Source organism: Bubalus kerabau, chromosome 22, assembly GCF_029407905.1.
Source record: "Bubalus kerabau isolate K-KA32 ecotype Philippines breed swamp buffalo chromosome 22, PCC_UOA_SB_1v2, whole genome shotgun sequence".
Lineage (NCBI taxonomy): Eukaryota > Metazoa > Chordata > Mammalia > Artiodactyla > Bovidae > Bubalus > Bubalus kerabau.
This window is the reverse complement of record NC_073645.1, coordinates 19,357,472-19,383,848: the sequence shown is the minus strand read 5'-3', so window position 1 is coordinate 19,383,848 and position 26,377 is coordinate 19,357,472. Positions and strand designations below refer to the sequence as shown.

At 41.7% G+C, this 26,377-nt stretch overlaps 1 protein-coding gene and 1 long non-coding RNA gene across 46 annotated transcripts in view; one reads left to right on the top strand and one right to left on the bottom strand.

Moving 5' to 3' along the window:
- SORBS1 (sorbin and SH3 domain containing 1) overlaps positions 1-6,066 on the top strand; it is a 231,382-nt gene extending 225,316 nt beyond the window's left edge. For all 45 annotated transcript variants that reach the window (XM_055560508.1, XM_055560505.1, XM_055560534.1 and 42 more), the window contains 2 exons: positions 954-1,066; positions 2,716-6,066. In XM_055560508.1, the coding sequence (XP_055416483.1) occupies positions 954-1,066; positions 2,716-2,783 (181 nt within the window). In that variant the 3' untranslated portion in view covers positions 2,784-6,066. The remainder of the gene's footprint in view (positions 1-953; positions 1,067-2,715) is intronic.
- The window catches only part of LOC129636810 (uncharacterized), a 46,789-nt gene that overhangs the window by 4,953 nt on the left and 15,459 nt on the right, over positions 1-26,377 (bottom strand). The window lies entirely within an intron of this gene.

Here is a 26,377-nt window from a genome sequence, read left to right as displayed (position 1 = left end):
TTGTCTGCTGCTGCTGCTGCTAAGTCGCTTCAGTCATGTCTGACTCTGTGCGACCCCATAGACAGCAGCCTACCAGGCTCCTCCGTCCCTGGGATTCTCTAGGCAAGAACACTGGAGTGGGTTGCCATTTCCTTCTCCAATGCATGAAAGTGAAAAGTCAAAGTGAAGTTGCTCAATCATGTTTCTTAGCAACCCCATGGACTGCAGCCTACCAGGCTCCTCCGTCTATGGGATTTTCCAGGCAAGAGTACTGGAGTGGGTTGCCATTGCCTTCTCTGCCAGCATTGTCTAGAGCCTGTCAGAACAGCACAGACTACATTGCCATAGGCCAACTAGCAAGTAAATGAAAATTTTAACCCCGACCGTTACTGGGATAGATATGCCTTCAGGAGTTTTAGAAAAATGGCATCCACATTTCAAAGCAATTAATAAAATATGTGTTGGCATGTAAAGAAACTCAAGGTAGTATTGCTAAACAGTGTGGTAACTGGGATATACTTTAAAAAAATTATATATATATACACATGACAATTGCTTCATGCTCTCCAATGTATGTGACTAGGATATAATGTCTGTCTCTGGACCTAAGTAACTTCTGATTATCCCTGACAATCTACACATGTTATCTTGTGTTAAGAACTTGATTAACTTTCAAGGGGGAGCATCTAGATAAAAAAAGCTTGGCTAAAGCAACCAGATGAAACTAAATGAAAGCACCAATCATGACTTGCTTCTCAGATTCTCCATCCCTCTGAATCTTAATTTACTTATCACATGTTGAATGGATCTCCCCCAATGCTAAGTTATTAAAGAGCCAATAAAATACTTTTTTCCCCACTGATGAGTAGGAAACACTACCCAAATGTTGATTTAACTGAAACAGGTTTTTAAAACTCATTTAATGGCCATCAGCATTTGAGTCACTTACTGATCTTTTTTTTTTGAATTTACAGATTTAGCTACCAAGCATTGTATAGCTATATACCACAGAATGATGATGAATTGGAACTCCGAGATGGAGATATTGTTGATGTCATGGAAAAATGTGATGATGGGTGGTTTGTTGGTAAGTGATATCGTGTTTTTCTTATCTGTTGTGTACTGAAGGAAAAACCTGGAGTGATGAGTCACAAAAAGAGCACTGTTCTCTGCACAGAAGGAGAGCCGTCTCAGTTCCTATACCACCATCAGAAAATTGTTTGGGGGAGTGGTGGTGGGGGCACTGCCTAGCTTGTGGGATCCCAGACCAGGGCTTGAACCTGGACCCCAGCAATGAAAGAGCCAAATACTAACCACCGGACTGCCCAGGAATTCACTGTTTCTGTTTCTATTGTGCATCTGTCTGTCCTACATTTGGAAATTTTAATTTTTAAAACTCCTGTGGAACAACACAAGAACATGTGCATGTAGATTTCTGCCATGAAGTGCAAGCATATATGTAGAGAGTCTGAAGGCCTCATTTACTCCAGGCTCCTAATAATTTTAACCAAAGCAATACCTGATGAATTAAAGGAGTCACCTTTATAGGATAGAGCGGAGAAAGATCAGAATTTGAGATTCTGTAACAAAATAGATGCTTAATAATACTTTCTTACTGAAGTTCTTTCAACAAACAGCGTGTAAGACAAAAATAGTCCTCTTTTTCACAGATTCAAAATCTTTACCATCTCAGTTCTCTGCAGCCTCCCTGACCATTGCCCTGGGGCTTCAGCTAACTGTTTTAGATGGCCTTAGAATCCCAGGGACGGGGGAGCCTGGTGGGCTGCCATCTATGGGGTCGCACAGAGTAGGACACGACTGAAGCGACTTAACAGCAGCAGCAGCTTTGACACATTCTTTTAGATATTTTAGTTTGTGCAAGAACTCCAACCCACTGGTAGTGGCTGCTTGAAATGTGTTCAAAGGATTCTGAAGCCTTATCCAAGCCAACTGGGGAAAGCATGCAATGATCAAATTATGTTGTCTGCTGATGAGAGTAATGATGGTGCAACAGCTGTCTGCCACCCCACCCTCCAGCTTTAGAGAAAGTCCAATTTCTAAGACTCTGCACTCCCAATGTAGGGGGCCCAGGTTTGATCCCTCATTAAGGAACTATATCCTGCATGCTGCAGCTAAGACCTGGAGCAGTCAAATAAATTAATTTTTAAAAGTTGATTACTTGAAAAAAATTCCAAGGGAAGGAGCTTGATTAGGGACCCAGCAATTCTGGACGTGAAACAGTCCAGGAAGGGCTTTGTGGTAGCTCAATGTTCTGGAATCCTGGACAAGGTTGGTAGCAAAGACATGGAGTCAATTTGGGGCTTAGGCATGGGCTTAGGAGAGAAATTTCCTTTCACTGTGTGGTCATATCCAGAGGACTTTCAGAAATGCCATGGTTTCTAAGTCTAAATCCCCCTAACCTTGGTGTGTTGGATAGCTGTGTTCATTCTTCCATAAAAGAGAAGTACTGGAAGAGCCATCGGCTGGGAGTCTGAGGACCTGGGTTTAAAGTCTGCCTCTCTGAGTTTGGGCTTCCTCATCTGAAAAAAATGGGAGTGTTAAATGTCTTGCTTATCACCCAGCTATTCTGCAGCCTAAACGAGATAAGATAGGACAAAGTGATTTGGAAACCATATGCCCTTCTACAAGCTTTGGGATTGTTATCAAGGACTCTCTCTCTGAACTCAGTTCTGAGTCAGTCTTCTCATTGTGTCTGTGTTTTTTTGTTTTTAATAGGTACTTCAAGAAGGACAAGGCAGTTTGGTACTTTCCCAGGCAACTATGTAAAGCCTTTGTATCTATAAGAAGACTGAAAACCACAGAGATGATTTTTATTGGAGGACGAAGCATAATTCATGAATTGGTCTCTTTATTTAAACGTTGAGTCAGTAGGAAAACTAATGCAGTGGATAAAGTAAGAAGCAAAAGAGAGGACAGAGAAGTGTTGTATTTAAAACCTGAGCCCGTCGAAGCTTACTGCGTGTATTGGACAGGGCTGAACCATGCAAAATAGGAATGAGGCAAGTCGGTATTTACTTAGCTGCTTCTGGGAGCCACGCCAGCCCTGCCCTCCTCTTCCCAACTTGGGTAACCTGACTGGCAGCATGGTCCCAGAGAGCAGTTAAGCCAGAACTGCCTCTTGCTGCTTCAGGCTTGACCAGCTTTGGCTCAAAAGGGTCATTTAGCCTGCATGTGCTCTCGGAGCACCAGGCAGATCCCCAGCCATCCTCTAAGGCTCCACACAGACTCCCCCAGTTGCCCTGGAGCCTCCTGGTCCCCTAACATTGCTACAGATCAGTTGGAGCCACCGAGGCAATCCCTAAACAGTGGTAGAGACCCCAAACAACCCAAGGCCAAGTCCCCCACTGGAGGTAGGTGGAGAAGTAGAGGTCAAAGTAGGCACCCCATGCACTCAGCATGCATGCAGCGTTACCATTGACACCCCTGATGTTCAGACAGAAAAGCACACAAGGCTTGCCCCCGGAGCAGGGTGGTCAGGCAGGTAGTTCCATTTGTATTTCCAGGTGATTAAGGCAAGAAGCCTGTAGCTCTTGAGGTCCCCTGCCATATGGCTCCTTCCATATCACTGGCTTGTATAAGCATTCACTTTCAGGGCAGCATAGTGTCATTTACAGAATGCCATTTCTACCCTTGCTTTTCTGGATTGTTTTAGGCCAGGACAGTTGGGGGTTGATAGGCTTATTCTTAGAAAAACAAGGGATGGTGTTCAGTAGCTCAAGGTAATACACACTGATGTATACTGGATGCCTGGGGCCACCAACGAGCAAGGCGTGCTCCAGGCCTTAGAAAGGGTTCACCACATCTCCATTTTCACCATGTCTCCCCCGAGGAGCCCAAGGACCACTCAGAATGTAGGAATCCAGGGTTCTGAATCCTAACACACCCTGTGAGGCTTCTCTTTAGAAGGTGCAGCTGCAGCGGCCCTACATTGGAGGCTGTGATTCCGCTACTTCAGGAGGCCTGTCTCTTGTAGAGGGGCCAGAGCCAAGGAGGGAGGCCTCTGTGATGCCTGGGGTGTACAGTCACAACTTCATCCAATTCAAGGATGTTTATCGACCTCTGTTACATACCTTGGAGAGAAAAAGATAGAAATGACCCATTTTCTTGCCTGCTGGGAACTCAGAGGTGATTGGAGAGATAGACACACAAAAATACTGAATCAAGAGAGACTGCGATATGTGCTAAGAAGGGTGTGAGAGGAAGAGATGAATTTTCTCTGTAGGGATCCTAGAAAGCATTGTCATATTTCTCTCTCCATTAGCTCACTTTTGAACAACTAGGATGCTGGAAGAACCTTTGTCCGAGGGTAGTTTGTGGCTGGAAATACTTAGACCTGCTTCCAGGGTCTTCCAACTCTGATCCTCCCCACAAATCCACATTCGAGGTCATAAACAGGAGAGCAGTTCCAGGTTGGTCGGGTTGTGTACAGGACTCCTGGCTCTCCACAGGTAGCTCAGAATTGGCCTGAGGTCCCAAAGTCTGGAATCTTTCCAAGTGGGCAAAGTTCATCTTCAGTGCCTCAGCTTCTGTCTCCACTACTCATCTTAGAACCTCGTATCAGCTGGCCACCCTTCAGACAGCCACAGGACCCTCACTCCCTCTCCTTCAAATCCTGCTCTCAGGAAAGCAACTGCCACTGACTCCTTCACACTGAAGTGTAAATGACAGATGAGAAGAATGTGTTACTTCTTCCCAGAAACATTGGTTTTTAACTAGAACAGATCACAGAGCCTTAATTCCAAGGGGAAAGGCTGTGGAACCAATGGTGGAAGGTGGGGCTGGGGCGTGTGGGTAAGGGTGGATGAGCTCCCTGTGTAGAAAGGGACTTCTTGCTATTCCTTAAGTAAGACTCAGTGCTTTGGAAGGTCCACCTCACCATCCAAGGGCGCTCTGTTTCTGTCCTCCACCTTCGAATATAGACCCTGTGCATACTCACATACACTTTGCACAGCAGCGTTTCACGTGTTTTGGAATGTAATTCTTATATTGGCTAATGTGTTTCCTAGTCTTTCGTAGATGCAAACCATAACACAACCTTATCTGTTTTTTGAGGGGGGTGCTTATTAAGTAGCTTATTAGTTTTGAACACCTCTTTAAATACAGCTAGAAAATAAACCAATTTGTAAAGCCACATTTGCATATGACGCCAGCCTCCCGACTTTGTATATCTCGGGAATCCCAGGTATGCCTCACCAGTTTGCCCATCTTTAATAAACTCATCTGTTAAAATCTGCATCAAACTTCAGCTGCCTAGTATGACAAAACAAGGAACAAAGGGTTCCAACTGCTCCTTTGTCTTCACACATTTAGTAATACAAAATACCTATTTTTATGCTGAGATATTTATACAGGTTTATTAATCGCAAGTGTAACTAACTGGCGGCATGCCCTGCAACACATTTTAATAGATTAGCCATGCTTCTGGGTAAAAGCAAGCCCCACACTACTTATCTTTTGCAGTCTCTCTGGGATCAGTAAGAGAAAAAAATCACATGCTTAAGAAGTGGGACTGTAAATATGTATATTTAACTTTGTATAGCCCATGTACCTACTTTGTATAGAAAAATAATTTTAAAAATCTGAACTGAAGGGGAGGGGGGTATAATAAGGAAGTCATGAAGTTTTTTGCATATTTAAATGAAGGAATTCCAAAAAAACGTACCTGCAGATTTTTAGCACAAAAATACCATTGTAAAGTGTTATAATTTTAAATAATCATTCTTTCTGGGAGAGAAAGTAACTCTTTTCTCAGTTATAGTGTTTTTTTCTTATTTCATTTTTGATTTTTTTTTTTAGCAGTCCTATTTATCTGCAGTAGTATTAAGTCCTATTGCTAGGTTACTACAAAAATCATATTCTGAAAGAAAAATAACTGACATTATATATAACCAATTAATTTAAAGTATTGCCATTTAAATTACACACCAAGAGCATGTACCATGCAGACACAGATTTTTCTGTCCATCTATTTTTCTTTATGCAGTGGATCAATTTGACAAATAGATGTTAAATTACTACATTGGCTGTACATATTATTTAATAAACTTCATTCAAAATTGTGTGGCATATGCATATTCTTACCATTCATTGTTTCTTCCCTTCCCTTTCAAGTTTCTCAAATGAAGCTTATATTCACTGCTTCAAAGGTACACACTGACACCTGGCTTCCCCGCCGAAGGCAGTAAAGAATCTGCCTGCAACGCAGGAGACCTGGGTTTGATCCCTGGGTTGGGAAGATCCCCTGGAGAAGGGAAAGGCTACCCACTCCAGTATTCTGGCCTGGAGAATTCCATGGACTGTATAGTCCATGGGGTTGCAAAGAGTCAGACCTGACTGAGCAACTTTCATTTTCACTCCCCCTCTGAAGACAACACTTATTCTACTCTCAAGAGGCTAACTCCATGATACTCTCTGAATTGATTAATGTTGACCATTTTGCCATTCTTCATAAAATTTTGTTCTAAGAGTAATGCACATGTCTTTAAATGCACAAGTGACCATTATAACTTATGTATAACAGGTCTAGATTTACTCCACAAGACATGGGGACAGACAATAATGAGACAGCACTTGGTTTTTCTAAACATGTTAAATCTGGCCCTGAGTCTTCTCTTGCTACAGTGGGTGAAGATGCAGTTCATCCTTCTGTTCACTCCCAAACCAAGTGTGTCGAGGCTGCAGCATTAGACATCCAGCTGCCCCTGGCGTCTTCAGTGGGCCAGGTTGGGGGGGGAGAGGCCGGTATGCAGGTTGCTACAACACTATGGTCTGTCCCATAACAGGAAACCCCCAAATTCCCACCCTCCCTGACACCGACCCTCCTGCAGTTTCAGCTTAAAGCACCCGTTTGTACTCGACCCCTTTGGAGTGACTTGGAATCTCCCCTGCTTAAGCTTCCAATAGTCCGAGGAGAAGGGTCGCCTTCCCGGGGTCTGACAGCCTCGACACAGCCCTGAGTCACAAGCACTACTGCCATCCACCTGTTCAGCAAACCCATCAGTCGTACCTTCGAAATACCTTTAGAAACTAACCACTTCTATCTCCATCAGTTCAGTTCAGTCACTCAGTTGTGTCCGACTCTTTGCGACCCTATGAACCGCAGCACGCCAGGCCTCCCTGTCTATCACCAACTCCCGGAGTCCACCCAAACCCATGTCCATCGAGTCGGTGATGCCATCCAATCATGTCATCCTCTGTCATCCCCTTCTCCTCCTGCCCTCAATCTTTCCCAGCATCAGGGTCTTTTCAAGTGAGTCACCTCTTCTCATTAGGTGGTCAAAGTATTGGAGTTTCAGCTTCAACATCAGCCCTCCAATGAACACCCAGGACTGATCTCCTTTAGGATGGACTAGTTGGATCTCCTTGCAGTCCAAGGGATTCTCAAGAGTCTTGTGCAACACCACAGCTCAAAAGCATCAATTCTTTGTGCTCAGCCTTCTTTATAGTCCAACTCTTACATCCATACATGATCACTGGAAACCATAGCCTTGACTAGATGGACCTTTGTTGGCAAAGTAATGTCTTTGCTTTTTAATATGCTGTCTAGGTTGGTCATAACTTTCCTTCCAAGGAGCAAGTGTCTTTTACTTTCATGGCTGCAATCACCATCTGCAGTGATTTTGGAGTCCAGAAAAATAAAGTCAGCCACTGTGTCCACTGTTTCCCCATCTATTTGCCATGAACTGATGGGACCGGATGCCGTGATCTTAGTTTTCTGAATGTTGAGCTTTAAGCCAATTTTTTCACTCTCCTCTTTCACTTTCATCAAGAGGCTCTTTAGTTCTTCCTCACTTTCTGCCAATAAGGGGTGTCATCTGCATATCTGAGGTTATTGATATTTCTCAAGGCAGTCTTGATTCCAGCTTGTGCTTCCTCCAGCCCAGCGTTTCTAATGTACTCTGCATATAAGTTAAATAAGCAGGGTGACAATATACCTTGATGTACTCCTTTTCCTATTTGGAACCAGTCTGTTGTTCCATGTCCAGTTCTAACTCTTGCTTCCTGACCTGCATGCAGGTTTCTCAAGAGGCAGGTCAGGTGGTCTGGTATTCCCATCTCTTACAGAATTTTCCACAGTTTATTGCGATCCACATAGTCAAAGGCTTTGGCATAGTCAATAAAGCAGATGTTTTTCTGGAACTCTTGCTTTTTCAATGATCCAGCGGATGTTGGCAATTTGATCTCTGGTTCCTCTGCCTTTTCTAAAACCAGCTTGAACATCTGGAAGTTCACGGGTCACATATTGCTGAAGCCTGGCTTGGAGAATTTTAAGCATTACTTTACTAGCATGTGAGATGAGTGCAATTGTGTGGTAGTTTGAGCATTCTTTGGCATTGCGTTTCTTTGGGATTGGAATGAAAACTGACCTTTTCCAGTCCTGTGGCCAGTGCTGAGTTTTCCAAATGTGTTGGCATATTGAGTGCAGCACTTTCACAGCATCATCTTTCAGGATTTGAAATAGCTCAACTGGAATTCCATCACCTCCACTAACTTTGTTCATAGTGATGCTTTCTAAGGCCCTCTTGACTTCACATTCCAGGATGTCTGGCTCTATCTCCATAGTCCAAGCCATTTTCTCACCTGGGTCATTGCAATCCAATCACTTTCCAGCTGGTCCTCTCCCTGCTTCTACCCCTGACCCCTCTTAGTCTGAACAGAACAACCAGTGTGATCCCTCGGGTGGCTGCTCCTCTCAAGAGTGGTGCAATGGCCTCGAGTCCAGTGGATGCTGACTTGCCCTTCCTTACCTTTGACTTTCTCATTGTTCCTTCCAGCCACACAAGTCCTTCTGGCTTCAATCTCATCAAGCATGCTTCAATTTTAGTGTCTTATAGATGTTGTCCCCTGGGCCTGAAAGACACTTCCCCCAGAGCTGCATGGCTTCCTTCATGCCTTTAGGTCCTTGTGTTGCCTTCTCAGGGAGGCTTTCTCTGGCCACTTGATATACAATAGAACCCTCCTGTCTCCACCCCAACATTCTATTCCCCTATTGTTTTCCTCTATGCTTCTCCAAACACTGATCACCATCTGCTTTTTGTTTTCACAATCAATTGTATACAAGTCCACAAGGGTGATGATTCTGTTTCTCTATTACATGCCCAGCACCAAGAAGAGCATCTATCCAGCTGGCACTCAGTCACTCAATCCTTTGAACAAACAAATGAATTGATAAATGAACCCCTCTAGCCCAGAGAGCTCAGAATATTGACATTAATTGTGTAAGCAGGAGACCATCAACATGTCACTTTCTAACAGCAGCAAAAATAGAAATTAATCTTTTTCAGTATTCTGGGCTCATCACACATAGAAAATGAAAGCTCTCTGTAATTAAAGTCACCTCCCCACAGAGATCCAATGTAGGATCCTCCAAACTTTTTGCTTTGTACATATCGATCCCTGGGTCAGGATGATCCCCTGGAGGAGGGCATGGCAACCAACTCCAGTATTCTTGCCTAGAGAATTCCATGGACAGAGGAGCATGGTGGGCTAGAGTCCATGGTATCACAAAGAGTTGGAGATGACTGAAGTGACTTAGTATGCACATACACATACAAAACACATCTCTAAGCAAATGTTCAACACAGTCTTATATGCTCTTTTCCCTATTAACAATGGAACTTGAACACATTTCCACAATTTACTTAACCAATCCCCTATTAATGATGTAACAGTTTGAGGCTGTTGCCAGCTTTACCACAACAAACAATGCAGCATTGATTTCAAATTGTTGGCTCAAAGAGCAGGAACATTTCAAATGTTAAAGAAATATTGCCATCTCAAAAAACTGCACTGATTTTCATCCCACCAAATTTGGGAGTGTTTCCCCACCACTCAACTGTCTGCTTCCATGAAAGACAGCTCCTTGGTTTGCCTGCATTTTACAGCTGGCAGCTTCTCAGTCCTCTTTCTAGACCTTCACCACATCTGTTATTTTCTCTCCACATGTGCTGCTTCAGGAAACAAATTTCTTATGATAATATATGGCCCAAAGAGTCAATTGTCTGATGGCTCCTTTCATTGATAAGTGGTGGAAAACTAACCTATGGGCCGGTATTGAGTCACCGCACTGGGAAAAAAGGAGCTGGAACTAGCCTCCAGCAGGAGTGAATCCAAAGGCTCAATCTTTCTCTGTATTTGTCTTCATCTTGGCTCTGTTGGTGGTGTCTGGCTACATATTCACCTTCTGAATGTGGTAACAGGAACAGTGGCTGCAGGCAGTTCCAGCCTCATTCTTGCAGTTCTCTGACTCTAGACCAGGCAAATGGGGCTTTCTGTGGCTTCCCTGAAAACGATTCCAGATCCTGGTGGGCCTGCCTTGGATGTTTATCATTCTTGGATTCATCACTTTGGTTCAAGGGATGGCAGTGTGATTGGCAAGCCCACCAGAATGTCATGGAATAGAGGACAGGTAAAGGCCAGGGGAAGGAGTGTCCTGCTACAAGAAGCCAGGTAGATAGATAACTTAATGGTTCAAAGTGGACTTTAAGCATTGTTGCGACAGACTTTAGGAAATGAGATACCATGTTCCTGTCCTAGGCCAAAATTCAGTGTAGCTGAAGGCTGGCTCTTTGTGCTGAAGCTCTGCCAGCCAAGGTCTTAAGAAGGACAGAGCATAGGAGTATAGCCATCCAGAGGAGAGGGCTGATGTGACCACGGGGACGTGGCACAACTGCATCACACACTAAAAAACTGGTTCTTTTGAAAAAGAACAAAGATGGATGTCTCAATAGTCATGAAGAGTTTGGGTGAGTTGCATGTGGTATATACAACTGTTGTATTTTGGACATGTTGTGAGTGTGTACTGGACAAGTCTTAGCATGAGGGAATCAAACCTATCTCAGGGATACTTAGCTGAGACTGATTTGGACAAATGGAAGAAGTTACTACTTGGTAACAGGTAATCTGTGGAATGCATTAGCCAAGAAGGTGGTTCAGTTTGAAAATATTTATATAGGATGGATAAACAACAAGGTTCTACTGTATAACACAGGGAACTATATTCAATATCCCACGATAAACCATAATGGAAAAGAATTTTTAAAAAAGAAAGTCTATATGCATGTAGCCGAGTCACTGCTGTACAGCAGATGTTGGGACAACATTATAAATCAACTATACTTCAATTTAGGAGAAGGCAATGGCACCCCACTCCAGTACGCTTGCCTGGAAAATCCCATGGACGGAGGAGCCTGGTAGGCTGCAGTCCATGGGGTCGTTGGGAGTCGGACATGACTGAGCGACTTCACTTTCAAAAAAATGAGATTTAGGGGACTTCTCAAGTGGTCCAGTGGTTATGACTTTGCCTTCAAATGCAGGGGGTGAGGGTTTGAGCCTTTGTCAGGGACCTAAGATCCCACATGCCTCATGGCCAAAAAACCAAAACATAAAACAGAAAAGCAATATTGTACCAAATTCAATAAAGACTAAAAATGGTACACATCAAAAGAAAAAAAAATCTAGAACAAAGAAAGTATTTTAAAATGTAGGGACTTCCCTGGGGGTCCAGTGGTTAAGACAGCACTTCCACTGCAGGGACATGGGTTCGATCCCTGAGCAGGAAGCTCCCACATGCCATGGTGTTCCAATAAATAAATATAATTTAAACAAAATTTAAGATGAACCCATAGATATTAAAAGCCTGATGTGAGGCTATGTGATATGAGGATATGAATGGCCATGTGACACTTTATGAGGTCTGTCCTAAAGAACAACTTCTCTGTTCTTCCAGGCCCCTCACTCTGACATCATCAGAGGTAAAATCCTGGGTAGACTGAGTCTCTGGACCTTTCTGGCTTACTCCTTTTTAAAGTGACTTCTGACAAACTCAAGTAAAACTGCAAGAGAGACAGATTTGAGAATCATCTTCAAAACAGCATAAATCATGTAGACTGATGAGAGCTTATATTATCAAGGTCAGAAGATTGCACAGTATGGTCTGTGGACCTCTGGGAGTCCCCAGTTCCTTTCAGGAGATTCATAGAGTAACAACTATTTTCATAATTTGTGGTAGCCAGCTTTGAAGGAGGCCTTCAGTGATCTGCACCTCTGGGTATTCACACCCCTCTGTGGTCCCCTTCTGCATTCTGTGGGCTGTATGGCCATTACAATATGGCAGAAGAGACAGTAAGTCAACAACAAGTCTAGGCCATAAAAGCCATTGTGGCTTTTGTCTTTTATTTGGACTATACTTTAGAACTAAGTCCTAGTTGTTATGTTGGATAAATGTGCTAATTCATCCAAAAGGAGGCATTAAAATGAATAATAGGCTGGGACATTTTTCACAGAACTGGAACAAATAATCATAAAACTTATATGGAATTTATAAAGGACCTAGCACACGCTCTCAGACTTCAGACAATACCACAAAACTATAGTAATCAAAACAGTACGGTCTTGGCATAAAAACAGACATATGTTTCAGTGAAAGAGAATAGAGAGCCCAGAAATAAACCCACACACCCATAGTCAATTTTTAACAAAGGAGGCAAAACATACAAGGGAGAAAAGACAGTCTCTTCAATAAGTGGTGCTGAGAAAGTTGGACAGCCACATGTAAAATGAAGCTAGAACTCAAAATGGCTAAAACACTTAAACATGACATGACATCATAAAACTCATAGAAGAGAACATAGGCAAAACTTTCTCTGATATAAATCGTAGTAACATTTTCTTAGGCCTTGCAAGGCAAAAGAAATAAAAGTGGAAATAAACAAATGGGACACAAACTTATAAGCTTTTGTATAGCAAAGGGAGCCATAAACTAAAAGATAAGCTACAGACTTGATAAAATATTTCAAATGATGTAACTGATAAGGGCTTAATTTCCAAAATATACAAACAGCTCATACAACAAAATAACAACAAAAATAAAGCAACCCTATCAAAAAATGGGCAGAAGACCTAGACATTTCTCAAAAGATATATGGATGGTCAATAGGCATATGAAAAAAATGCTCAGTATCATTAATTATTAGAGAAATGCAAATTAAAAACTACAGTTAGGTACCATCTCACACTGGTCAGAATAGCCATGATTAAAAAAGTCTAAAAGATGATGCTGTTAAAGTACTCCATTCAATATGCCATATGTATATACATATATATCTGAGTCACTTTGCTGTACAGCAATAATTAACACATTGTAATTTAATTATACTTGCATCAAAAATAAAAAAGCTTTTTAAAAAGAGTTGTAATCATCTTATATAAACCCCATAGACAAATTGATATAAGCTTTATCTCAATCCTATCAACGTTTATATCCTTAACTTTAGTTCTCACTAGGATAGGACTCAATCAAGTTTTTGATTTTACAAGAGGAATCATAAAGTCTTTGTTTCCCAGTCCGTTTTATCTATTTATATATAAAAGACTCTGGTATCTCCAAAAAGGAGTTGAACCATGGAACTCATGCCCTTTCATCAATCTTGATTAACTGGCCTGTTGCTCAACAAGTAACTGAAAATTATCTCAGTGTAATTTTCCAGCCCCTTATATAATTTAAACTGGAGTAAACAGAGTGAATTTATTGGCCTTTAGTGTTGGGGACCAATAGGGTTTCCTTTCAGACTGTTTAGCATTTAGGTAGTGTAATATCAAGCAGGAGATGGTAAAAGTGAACATTGACATTTTAGGAATCAGTGAACTAAAATGGACAGGAACGGGTGAATTTAATTCAGATGACCATTACTATTACTGTGGGCAAGAATCCCTTAGAAGAAATAGAATAGCCCTCATAGTCAACAAAAGAGTCCCAAATGCAGTACTTGGGTGCAGCCACAAAAACAAAGAATAATCTCGATTTGCTTCCATGGCATCATTCAACATTACAGTAAAAGTGAAAGTTGTTCAGTCATGCCAGACTCTTTGCGACCCCATGGACTATACAGTCCGTGGAATTCTCTAGGCCAGAATACTGGAGTAGGTAGCCTTTCCCTTCTCCAGGGGATCTTCCCAACCCAGGGATTGAACTCAGGTCTCCTGCATTACAGGCATTATAGTAACCCAAGTCTATGCCCCAACCACTAACGCCAAAGAAGCTGAAGTCAAATGCTTCTATGAAGACCTACAAGACCTTCTAGAACTAACACCAAAAAAGATGTCCTTTTCATCATAGGGGACTGAAATGCAAAAGTAGGAAGTCAAGAGATACCTGGAGTAACAGGCAAGTTTGGCCTTGGAATACAAAATGAAGCATGGCAAAGGCTAACAGAGTTTTGCCAAGTGAATACACTGGTCATAGCAAACAACCTCTTCCAACAACACAAGAGAGAGTTCTACACATGGACATCATCAGATGGTCAATACTGAAATCAGACTGATTATATTCTTTGTAGCTGAAGATAGAGACGCTCTATACAGTCAGCAAAAACAAGACTGGGAGGTGACTGTAGCTCAGACCATGAACTTCTTATTGTAAAATTCAGGCTTAAGTTGAAGAAAGTAGGGAAAACCACTAGGCCATTCAGGTATAACCTAAATCAAATCCCTTATGATTATACAGTGGAAGTGACAAATAGACTCACGGGATTAGATCTGATAGAGTGCCTGAAGAACTATGGTCGGAGATTTGTAACACTGTATAGGAGGCAGTGATCAAAAGTATTACCAAGAAAAAGACATGCAAAAAGGCAAAATGGTTGTCTGAAAAGGCCTTACAAATGGCTGAGAAAAGAGAAGTCAAAGGCAAAGGAGAAAAGGAAAGATACACCCATCTGATTGCAGAGTTCCAAAGAACAGAAAGGAGAGATAAGAAAGCCTTCCTAAGTGAACAGTGCAAAGAAATAGAGGAAAACAATAGAACAGGAAGGCTGTATGTGTGTGCATGTGTGTGTAGGGAGGGACTAGAGATCTCTTCAAGAAAATTAGAGATACCAAGGGAACATTTCCTGCAAAGATGGGCACAATAAAGGACAGAAACGGTATGGACCTAACAGAAGCAGAAGATATTGAGAAGTGGTGGCAAGAATACATAAAAGAACTATACAAAAAAGATCTGAATGACCTGGATAACCACGATGGTATGATCACTCACCTAGAGCCAGAGATCCTAGAATATGAAGTCAAGTGGGCCTTAGGAAACATCAGTACAAAAAAAGCCAGTGGAGGTGATGGAATTCCAGCTGGGCTATTTCAAATCCTAAAAGATGGGGACTTCCCTGGTGATCCAGTGGTTAAGAATCTGCCTACAAAGGCAGGGCACACGGGTTCAATCCCTGGTCCAGGGAGACCCCACGTGTCGCAGGACAACTACTGAGCCTACACAGCTAGAACTTGTGCTCTGCAACAAGAGAAGCCACCATCATAAGCCCCCACTCACCACAACTGGAGAAAGCAATGAAGACCCAGTGCAGCCATAAATAAATGAAAAAAATTTTAAAGACTATTTAAAAAATAAATAAAATCCTAAAATATGATGCTGTTGAAGTACTGCACTCAATATGCCAGCAAATTTGGAAAACTCAGCAACAGCCACAGGACTGGAAAAGGTTAGTTTTCATTTCAATCTCAAAGAAGGGCAATGCCAAAGAATGTTCGAACTACCTCGTACAAATGCACTCATTTCACATGCTAGCAAGGTAATGCTCAAAATCCCTCAAGCTAGGCTTTTCAACAGCATGTGAACGGAGAACTACCAGATGTACAATCTGAATTTAGAAAAGGCAGAGGAACCAGAGATCAAATTGCCAACATCTTTTGTATGTTGGATGTTGGAAAAAGCAAGGGATTTCCAAAAAAACATCTACTTCTGCTTCATTGACTACACTAAAGCCTTTGACTGCGTGGATCACAACGAACTGTGGAAAATTCTTAAAGAGACGGGAATACTAGACCACATTACCTGCCTCCTGAGAAACGTGTATGTAGGTCAAGAAGCAACATTAGAACCAGACATGGAACAACAGACTGGTTCCAAATAGGGAAAATAGTACATCAAGGCTGTATATTATCATCCTGCTTATTTAACTTACATGTAGAGTATATCATGTGAAATGCCGGGCTGGATGAAGCTCAAGCTGGAATCAAGATTGCTGGGAGAAATATCAATAACTTCAGATATGCAGATAATACCACCCTTATGGAAGAAAGTGAAGAGGAACTAAAGGGGCCTCTTGGTGAAGGGGATAGAGGACAGTGAGAAAGCTGGCTTTAAACTCAACATTCAAAAAACGAAGTTCATGGCATCCAGTCCCATCACTTCATGGCAAACAGATGGGGAAACAATAGAAACAGTGACAGACTTTATTTTCTTGGGCTCCAAAATCACTGCAGATGGTGACTACAGCCAAGAAATTAAAAGACGCTTGCTCCTTGGAAGAAAAGCTATGACCAATCTAGACAGCATATTAAAAAGCAGAGATATCACTTTGCTGACAAAGGTCTGTCTAGTCAAAGCTATTGTTTTTCCAGTAGTCACGTATGGATGTGAGAGTTGGGCCACAAAGAAGACTGGGCACCGAAGAATTGATGCTTTCTAACTGTTTTGTTGAAGAAGACTCTTGAAAATCTCTTCGACTGCAAAGAGATCAAACCAGTCAATCCTAATGGAAACCAACTCTGAATATTCATTGGAAGGACTGATGCTGAAGCTCCAATACTTTGGCCACCTGAGGCGAAGAACTGACTCACTGGAAAAGACCCTGATGCTGGGAAATATTGAGAGCAGGAGAAGGGGCAACAAGATGAGATGATTGGATGGCATCACTGACTAAATGGACATGAGTTTGAGCAGCCTCTGGGAGATAGTGAAGGACAGGGTAGGCTGGTGTGCTGCAGTCCATGGAGTTGCAAAGAGTCGAACATGATTGACTTAGCACCCAAACATGTGTAATATCAAAACCTTGTGTTTTAATTCCATAAATGCCCATTTTATTTATCCCATTTAAAATAACTACCTAAAGATTTCTTTATCTATTTGGGATAAGTACCTTTAAAATTTCTACCTTGTTGGGGAAATGTCTCTACACCTTCCCTAAAGTTCTTTCTTTCCTGTTAATGGACCTAATTTAATGTTTTTATAAGCATCTGTAAGACCCATTGAGTGGAAGCCAAGAACACTATAAGGCTTTCTAAACCAGTTTTTCTTGTTTGATCTAAACTAAAGGAGTTTTTAGATTAACTATTAGAGATACGGATATATTTATATTTTCACCTTTGATTTTTTTCATTGGCACCAGTAAGACAGGTGCTTATAATGAGAGTTCTCTAAAAATCTACCAATTTAGAAGTTTCTCCAGTTTAAAGCATCTATCATCTGCTATTAATGAGATACATATTAATAGTGACTCAAACCACTAAGACAAAATTGATTTCTCCATAAGAGAATGGGGACTATGTCAACTGAAAAGAATCCAGAAAGTTTACTCCCTAAAATAGCACGGCAGAGGTCAAGTTTTCAAAACACACACACACACACACACACACACACACAACACCCTAAGATCAGGTAGAACATTTACATCTCAAAGACACAGGAAGAGAAATGCAAATTCCCCCCACAAGGCTTTTGTTTAAGATCGGAATTTGCCTGGGAGCAGTCCTTCAGAGTGACCTGAGAGTCCTGTTTCCCAGGCTTGATGTCCTCCAAAAGACTGCTGAATAAGACAGAACTATCAGCTTCTAGGGTGTGCTCTTTTTTTTTCTTCAGTTGACACCATAATGGAAAAGAATATGGAAAAAATATATAAATATGTGTGTGTATATATATATATACACGAATCCCTTTGCTGTATGCTGGAAACTAACACACTGTAAATCAACTATACTTCAATAAACATAAATTTTAAAAAACAATAGGCTGCAAGTCAGAACACCTGGATTCTAGTACTGCCTCTGATACTAGGTTATGAAACCTCGGAAATGTCACTTAAGCTGAGCCTAGGTTTTTTCATCAGGGAGGGGGAGACATCTGGACCAAAGTGGGGGTTCTGTCAGGAAGAAGGAACAAGAAGTGATGTTTGAAGGGCAACCTGCATTCCAGTTTTTCCAGTGCTTACTGTATACCAGTAATTTTCATGCATTATCTCATTTATTTCTCATAGCAAAACTATAAAGTAGATATTCTTATCTCCATTTATAGGTGAGGAACCTGAGACTCAGAAATTCAGCCCAAGGTTTTACAGCAAGTAAGTGGATTCAGTCTCACTCCAAAGCCAGGGTCCTTTCCACTGATTCTACTGCTTTCAAGGACAGCCATCAAGGACCACTCTGCAGACCAGTATACCTCTGGAACATCTAAAGTATACTCAAAGATTACAACATCTCCAAGAGTAACCTCATGGAATAAAGACAACTATTTGATGAGCACCTATTATATGCCTGAATGAAAATTCAGTATGTCCCTCCTCAGTCCTCTGCCAGAGCCAACAACAGTATCAGTGGCATAGAAAAAATCTTCATGCATCCCTCAGGAATCCATGTCATCTTACTCTTTACCACTCACAAGCCTCTCAAAAGTGTGGTCCAGCCTCACTGCCTGTGCCTCCTCACTGCCACACAGACCCGTCACTGGCTGCAGTATGTAGTGTTGCGGACCTGCAAAACTCAAAGGCTACCAAGAACTTTGTGCTTCTCCATATTGCCTGCATCTGTTAAGAATGACTTCAGCTATAGCAGCAGGTGATGCAAAGCAGCAGCTTATGGGACACAGATATGTCTTACATCTCACAGGAAAGCAGACAGGGCTCTGGGTTAGTGTTTGATTCTCCTGGCCTCTCATCACTATCAGCTGGCAACGATGGCCACTCCAAGCTTCACATCCTCATACAACTATACTTGAAGGCAAGAAGCAGGACATAAGACAGAGTTTTTCTTTTTCTCATTACCTGCTTCCCTCCAAGACAGATCATGTGTGGGACCACAAAGCAAGCCTCAGTAAATTTTTAAAAACTGAAATAATATCAAGTGTCTTTTCCAAACAATACTATAGATTAGAAATCAACTACAGGAAAAAAACTGCAAAAACACAAACACATGGAGGCTAAACAATATGCTACCAAACAACCAATGGGTCACTGAAGAAATCAAAGAAGAAATCAGAAAATCATTGAAGAAAAAAAAAAAAAACCTAGGGATAAATGAAAACAAAAACACAACAATCCAAAACCTATAGGACACAGCAAAAGCAGTTCTACGAGGGACTTTTATAGCAATATAATCTTACATAAGGAAATCAGAAAAATCTCAAATAATCTAAATTTATACCTGAAACAACTAAAATAAGAAAAAACAGAACCCAAAGTTGGTAGAAGGAAAGAAATCATAAAGATCCAAGCAGAAATAAATGAAATAGAGACTAACAAAACAATAGATAAGATCAACAAAACGAAAAGCTGCTTCTTTGAAAAGACAAACAGGATTATTAAACTTTTAGTCAGACTTAAAGGAAAAAAGGGAGAGAGTACAAATCAATAAAATTAGAAACGAGAAAGGAGAAGTTATAACTGACACCACAGAGATACAAAGGACCATAAGAGAATACTACAAGCAACTATATGTCAATAAAATGGACAACCTAGGAGAAATGGACAAATTCCTGGAAAGGGACAATCTCCCAAGACTGAACCAGGAATACAGAAAATATGAGCATATGAATTATAGGCACTAAAATTCAATCAGTGATTTTAAAACTCTCAGCAAATAAAAGTCCAGGAGCAGGTGGCTTCACAGATGTACTCTATCAAACATTTAGAGAGGAGTTAACACCTATCCTTCTGAAACTACTGCAAAAAATTGCAAAGGAAGGAACACTCCCATTCCATACTAATTCTACGAGGTCACCGTCACCCTGATGACAAAAAAATAAAGAAAGTTACAAACCAGTATTACTGATGAATATAGATGCAAGAATTCTCAACAAAAACTAGCAAACCAAATCTAATAATACATGAAAAGTCATATGCAATGATCAAGTGGGATCTATCCCGGGAATTCAAGAGTTTTTCAATGCCTGCAAGTCAATCAGTGTGATATACCAAATCAACAAATTGAATAAAAACCATATGATATTCCAGTATAGTCCAGACACTTCCTCTCTTCCTCAGACCTCTGCTCACACCTTACATTTTGAGTGGGGCCTTCACTGACTCTGTCAGACAGAGAAGCCACTCACATGCCAGCCTGGTACCTTCTAACCCTCTTAAAATATATATATATGATCATTTCAATAGATGCAGAAAAAGCTTTTAATAAAGTTCAACACCCATTTATTTGTTTGGCCATTCCAGGCCAAAGCTGCAGCACACAGGATCTTGAGATGCAGCCCTTGAACTCTTGAGTTGCAGCATGTGGGGTCTAGTTCCCCGATCAGGGATGGAATCCAGGCTTCCTGTATTTGGAGTGCAGAGTCTTAGCCACTGGACCACCAGGGAAGTCCCCAACACCCATTTATATTAAAAAACAAACAAACAAAAATAAACCCAACTCTCCAGAAAGTGGGCATAGATGGAACCTACCCCAACATAATAAAGGCCATATATGACAAATACAGAACTAAAATCATATTCAATGGTGAAAAGCTGAAAGCATCTCTTCTAAGATCAGGAACAAAATAAGGATGTCCACTCTCACCACTTTTATTCAACATGGTTTTGGAAGTCCTAGCCCCGGCAATCAGAGAAGAAAAAGAAATAAAAGGAAACCAGATTGGAAAGAAAGAAGTAAAACTCTTTGTATATGACATGATACTATAGATAGAAAATCCTAAGATATCAGAAAACTAGTAGAGCTCATCAATGAACCTGGTAAACTTGCAGGATACAAAATTAATAGTGTAGAAATCTGTTGCATTTCTACACACTAACAACAAAAAACGAGCAAAATTAAGAAAACCAACTAAATTACCATGTGGCTCAGATGGTAAAGTGTCTGTCTACAATGCGGGAGACCCAGGTTTGATCCCTGGGTCGGGAAGATCCCCTGGAGAAGGAAATGGCAATCCACTCCAGTACTATTGCCTGGAAAATCCCATGGTCAGAGGAGCCTGGTAGGCTACAGTCCATGGGGTTGCAAAGAGTCAGACACGACTGAGCGACTCCACTTTCACCTCACCTTCTTTCAAAAAGAATATCTAGGAATAAACTTATCTATTGAAGTAAAGAGATCTGAACTCCAAACAATGTAAGACTCTGATGAAAGAAATCAAACATGACACAAACCAGATGGAAAGATATACCACATTCTTAGACTGGAAGAATCTATCTTGTTAAAGTGACTACGCTACTCAAAGCAATCCACAGATTCAATGCAACCCCTATCAAATTAGCAATGACGTTTTTCACAGAATTAGAACAAAAAATTTTTTAAATTTGCATGGAAGCAAAAAAGACCCTGAATAGCTAAAGCAATCTTGAGAAAGGAAAACAAAGATGAAAGGAATTCCTTGGTGTTCCATTGGTTAGGATTCCATGCTTTCACTGCAGAGGGTATAAGTTCAATCCCTGGTCAGGGAGCTAAGATTCCCACTGCAGAGCAACTAATGAGCCCCTGTGCTCCAGAGCCCGCAAACCAGAACTAAAGAGCCTGCACACCGCAGCTACCGGGCCCACGTGTCACAACCTCAGAGTCCATGTGCAGCAATCAAAAGATCCTGTGTGACCCAGTAAAGATCCTGCAAGCCTCAACTAAGACCCAGTGCAGTCAAATAAATAAATATCAAAAAAAGGAGACGTGGGGTGTGTGTGTGTGTGTGTGTGTGTGTGTGTGTGTGTGTGTATGATGGAATATTACTCAGCCATAAAAAAGAACGAAATAATGCCATTTTCAGCAACATGGATAGATCTAGAGATTGTCATACTGAGTGAAGTAAATCAGAAAGAGAAAGACAAATATATGTTATAACTAATATGTGCAACCTAAAATAATAGTACAAATGAACTTATTTACAAAACAGAGTCACAGATGTAGAAAACAAAGATATTACTTAGCCATAAAAAAGAATGAAATAATAACATTTACAGCAACATGGATAGACCTAGAGGTTACCATAATAAGTGAAGTAAGTCAGAAAGAGAAAGACAAATATCATATAATACTGCTTGTATGTGGGATCTAAAAATAATAAGATACAAATGAACTTATCTACAAAACAGAAATAGACTCACAGATACAGAAAACCAACATGGTTATCAAAATGGAAAGGGGGCAGGGAAAAATTAGGAGTTTTGAATTAACATATACACACTATTATATATAAAATAGATAACCAATAAGGACCTACTCTATAGCAAAAGGAACTATACTCAATATTTTGTATCTTCTTTTCCTATAAGGGAAAAGAATCTGAAAAAGAATAGATATATAGATGTATAACTGAGTCATTTTGCTGTACACCTGAAACTAACATTGTAAATCAATTATACTTCAATAAAAAATTAAAATAAAAAATGAAAAAGAAAATTAAAAAAATATGAAGTTATTGAAGTAAAACAGAGCACCTGCATAACTACTGCCACTGAGATATAACATCTTGATATGTTCTCCACACATAAGCATGTGTGTAACGCATGTGTTTGCAACCTGCTTTTTTACTTACCACAAGCATCTTTATTTAAAAAAAAAAATTATTTATTTTAATTCGAGGACAATGACTTCACAACACTGCGGTGGCCCCTGCCACACGTCGACATGATTCAGCCACAGGTGCACATGCGTCCCCCCATCCTAAACCCCTCCCCGCCTCCCTCCCCACCCCCCTCCCCACCCCATCCCTCTGGGTTGTCCCAGAGCACCAGCTTTGAGTGCCTGCCCTGCTTCATGCATTGAACTTGGCACTGATTATCTATTTTACATATGGTAATATACACGTTTCAATGCTATTCTCTCATATTATCCCACCCTCGTCTTCTGCCACATAATCTAATAGTCTGTTCTTTACATCTGTGTCTCTTTTGCTGCCTTGTATATAGAATCGTTGTTACCATCTTTCTAAATTCCATATATATGCATTATATACTGTACTGGTGTTTCTCATTCTGACTTACTTTACTCTGTATAATAGGCTCCAGTTTCAACCTCATTAGAACTGACTCAAACACATTCTTCTTTATAGCTGAGTAATATGCCATAGTGTATATGTACCACAACTTCCTTATCCATTCATCTGCCAATGGACATCTAGGTTGCTTCCACGTCCTATCTATTGTAAACAGACAAGCACCATTTTTGACAAAACATTCACCTCTATGTCATTGTTTTAGTGATCACACAGTTTACTTAGCAGCCCTCTACTGCTGATGCTTAGGATGTCTCCAGTATTTTGCAACTATGGATAGTACATGATGAACAACCTTTGGCATATTTTTTGTCTACTTTTCCTCCTAGATTAATTTCTTAGATGTGGAATTGCCAGATCAAAGAGTATACTGTATTAAAGGCTTTCAACACACACATATTGTCATACAACTGTTGACAATATCTACCAGTTCTTCCTTGGAACTTATCTTGGATTTGTTCTTTCCTCTCTGTCACTAAGAATTCATCGTCTTATGCCCCACTCCACCCTCAACTGATACCACTTCCTGAAATCTCTTCTTCTGAGATAAAATACTTCCTACCCACAGAATGATTGTGGATTTAGAGGTGGGAATACATTGCAGATGGACTGTCTCAAGTATTTTTGAAAAGTTTCCAAAAGATTAAAGTGGGGCTCCTTAAACCTAGGGCATTGAGAGTCCAGGAGGCCAGCCATCATAAAGGGGGATGAGGCAGAGCAGTTGGTGTGCGTCTAAGAGGACACTTGTAGGAAATTACGGGAGAAACAGGCCAGATGAGACGGGGAAAGAGGACCTCTGGGAAGAGAGAGCTTAGAGCATTCAGGAAGAGCTGTAGGAAGAAACAGGACAGACAGCAAGTTAAACTTTACCCTGGGTTGGTGGTGGTGGAGGCGGGGAGGGGGGTGGGGTGGTGCTTTACAGGGTCAACTGGGAGCAGGGTCAGGTCAGAGAGAGAATAATAAACAATGGAGTCCCTTTCGAGGACCCAGCAAAGAATCACCAATTTGCTATATTCGTTTAAGGAAAACCTTTCTTGATCCTGTTCCTCTCCAGCTACTGCCTCATTTCGCTCATTCCTTTTACAGCAAAAGGCCTCAAAAGAGCTGTTTCTACTTGCTGTCTCCAATTCCTCCCCTCTCATTCCCCCTTGAGTCTACTCCAATCAGGATTTTGCCCCCACATGCCAACAAAACCCTTTCATCAGGACCCTCAAGGACCTTAAGAGCATTACACCCTGAAGTTAATTTTTCAATCTAAATCCCTAGGACTTCCCTGGTGGTCCAGTGGCTAAAACTCTGAGCTCCCAATGCAGCGGCCCTGGGTTCAATCCCTGGTCAGGGAACTAGATTTTGCAAGCTGCAGCTAAGAGCCAGAATGCCGTGAGCAAGATCCTGCATGCTGCAAAGAAGATCTGGAGTAGCCAAATTAAAAAAAAAAATCCCAGCTCCCTCATCTTGTCAGCAGCATTGGACACCCCTGATCACCTTCCTCCTCCCTCGGCTTCCTGGACTCCACCGCCTCTTGGTTCTTCTCTTTCCTCACTGGCCGTCCTCTCTCAGCCTCCTCTGGTAGTTCCTCCTCATTTGCCAGGCTAGCAGCTTGCAGTTGGCGTTCCCAGGCCCAATCCTTGGATGTTGCCTCCCTTTCTACTTCCCCAGTGTCCTCATCCACTCTCGTGTCTTTAAAAAGTCCTCTATATGCTCTTCTCTTGCCTGGGGCTCTCCCATGGCCTGATTCCTATCCACCCCTCCACTGAAATACTGCATGGGTGTCAGAAACTTCAAGTATGTCCAGGACTAAATTCCTCAGTATATCCCCAAAGAGGCCTCTCCCACAGGCTCCCCCATTTCAGTTAATGGAAATTCCATCCTTGTTGCTGCTGTTCAGGCCAAAACACTTGAGTCATGCTTGACACCCCTCCTTTATCTCACTTCCTATCCATCAGCAAATGCTTTAAAATACAGCCAGAATCCAAATACTGCTTGCAGACTCCTCTGCATCCACCCTGGGTCCTAGCCAATAATCATCTCTCTCCTGGATTATTACAATAACCCACTTACGGCTCCCCTGCTCCTGCTCTTGCCTCCTCTTCCATCTGTTTCAACACAGCAAGCAGTGTTGAAAACATCTTAATCCTCCTTGCAAAGCCCTTAGGACTGTCCCTCTTCCTTTTCAGTTGAGTTCAGCTTAGTTGCTCAGTCGTGTCTGACTCTTTGTGACCCCATGGACTGCAGCACGACAGGCCTCCTTTTCCATCACCAGCTCCCAGAGTTTACTCAAACTCATGTCCATTGAGTTGGTGATGCCATCCAACCATCTCATCCTCTGTCGTCACCTTCTCCTCCTGCCTCAATCTTTCCCAGCACCAGGGTCTTTTCCAATGAGTCAGTTCTTCACATCAGGTGGCCAAAATATTGGAGGTTCAGTTTCAGTATCAGTCCTTCCAGTGAATAGTCAGGACTAATTTTCTTTAGGGTGGACTGGTTGGATCTCCTAGCTGTCCAAGGGACTCTCAACAGTCCTCTCCAACACCACAGTTCAAAAGCATCAATTCTTCAGCGTCCAGCTTTCTTTATAGTCCAACTCTCACATCCATACATGACTACTGGAAAAACCATAGCTTTGACTAGATGGACCTTTGTTGGCAAAGTAATGTCTCTGCTTTTTAATCAGCTGTCTGGGTTGGTCATAACTTTTCTTTCAAGTGGTTCCTTCTAGTGGTTCTCAAATGCCCATTAGGCTCTCTGTTATTTCTCTGACCTCATCTCCTACTCCTCCCCTCCCTCACTCAGCTTCAGCCCCACTGGCCTCCCTGCCAATGAAGGTGCCAGGCTTGTCTCCATCTTTGAACTTACTATTTCCTCCACCTGAAATGCTCTTCCCCCAAACAGCTACATGGGTTGCTCACTCACCTAGCTCAGGTCTTGACTCAACAACTTTCCTGAAGTCTTGTTACTGAAGGCAAGTTCATGAAGTTTGGGAGCAGAGAAAGGTTTACTGCAGGGCCATGGGAAGATGCCCTGGAGAAGGGAATGGCTACCCACTCCAGTATTCTGACCTAGAGAATTCCATGGACAGAGGAACTTGGCAGGCTACAGTCCATGGGGCTGCAAAGAGTTGGACATGACTGAGCAACTTTCAAGCAAGGAGAACATATGGGTCTTGCTCAAAAAAACCAAAACTCCCTGAAGGGTTTCAGCAAGGTGAGAGCCGAGTGTCCCAGGGAACACGTTCAACTTGTGCATGGTTCTCTGATTGGTTGATGGTGACCAATCCATAGGCACCAGAAGGCCGATGGCTACAGGCTCCTGATCATCAAGCAGCTGATTTCCTCCATTTGGTGGTGGTTTTAGCATCTGAAAAACATGAGATACTATTATCTAGGT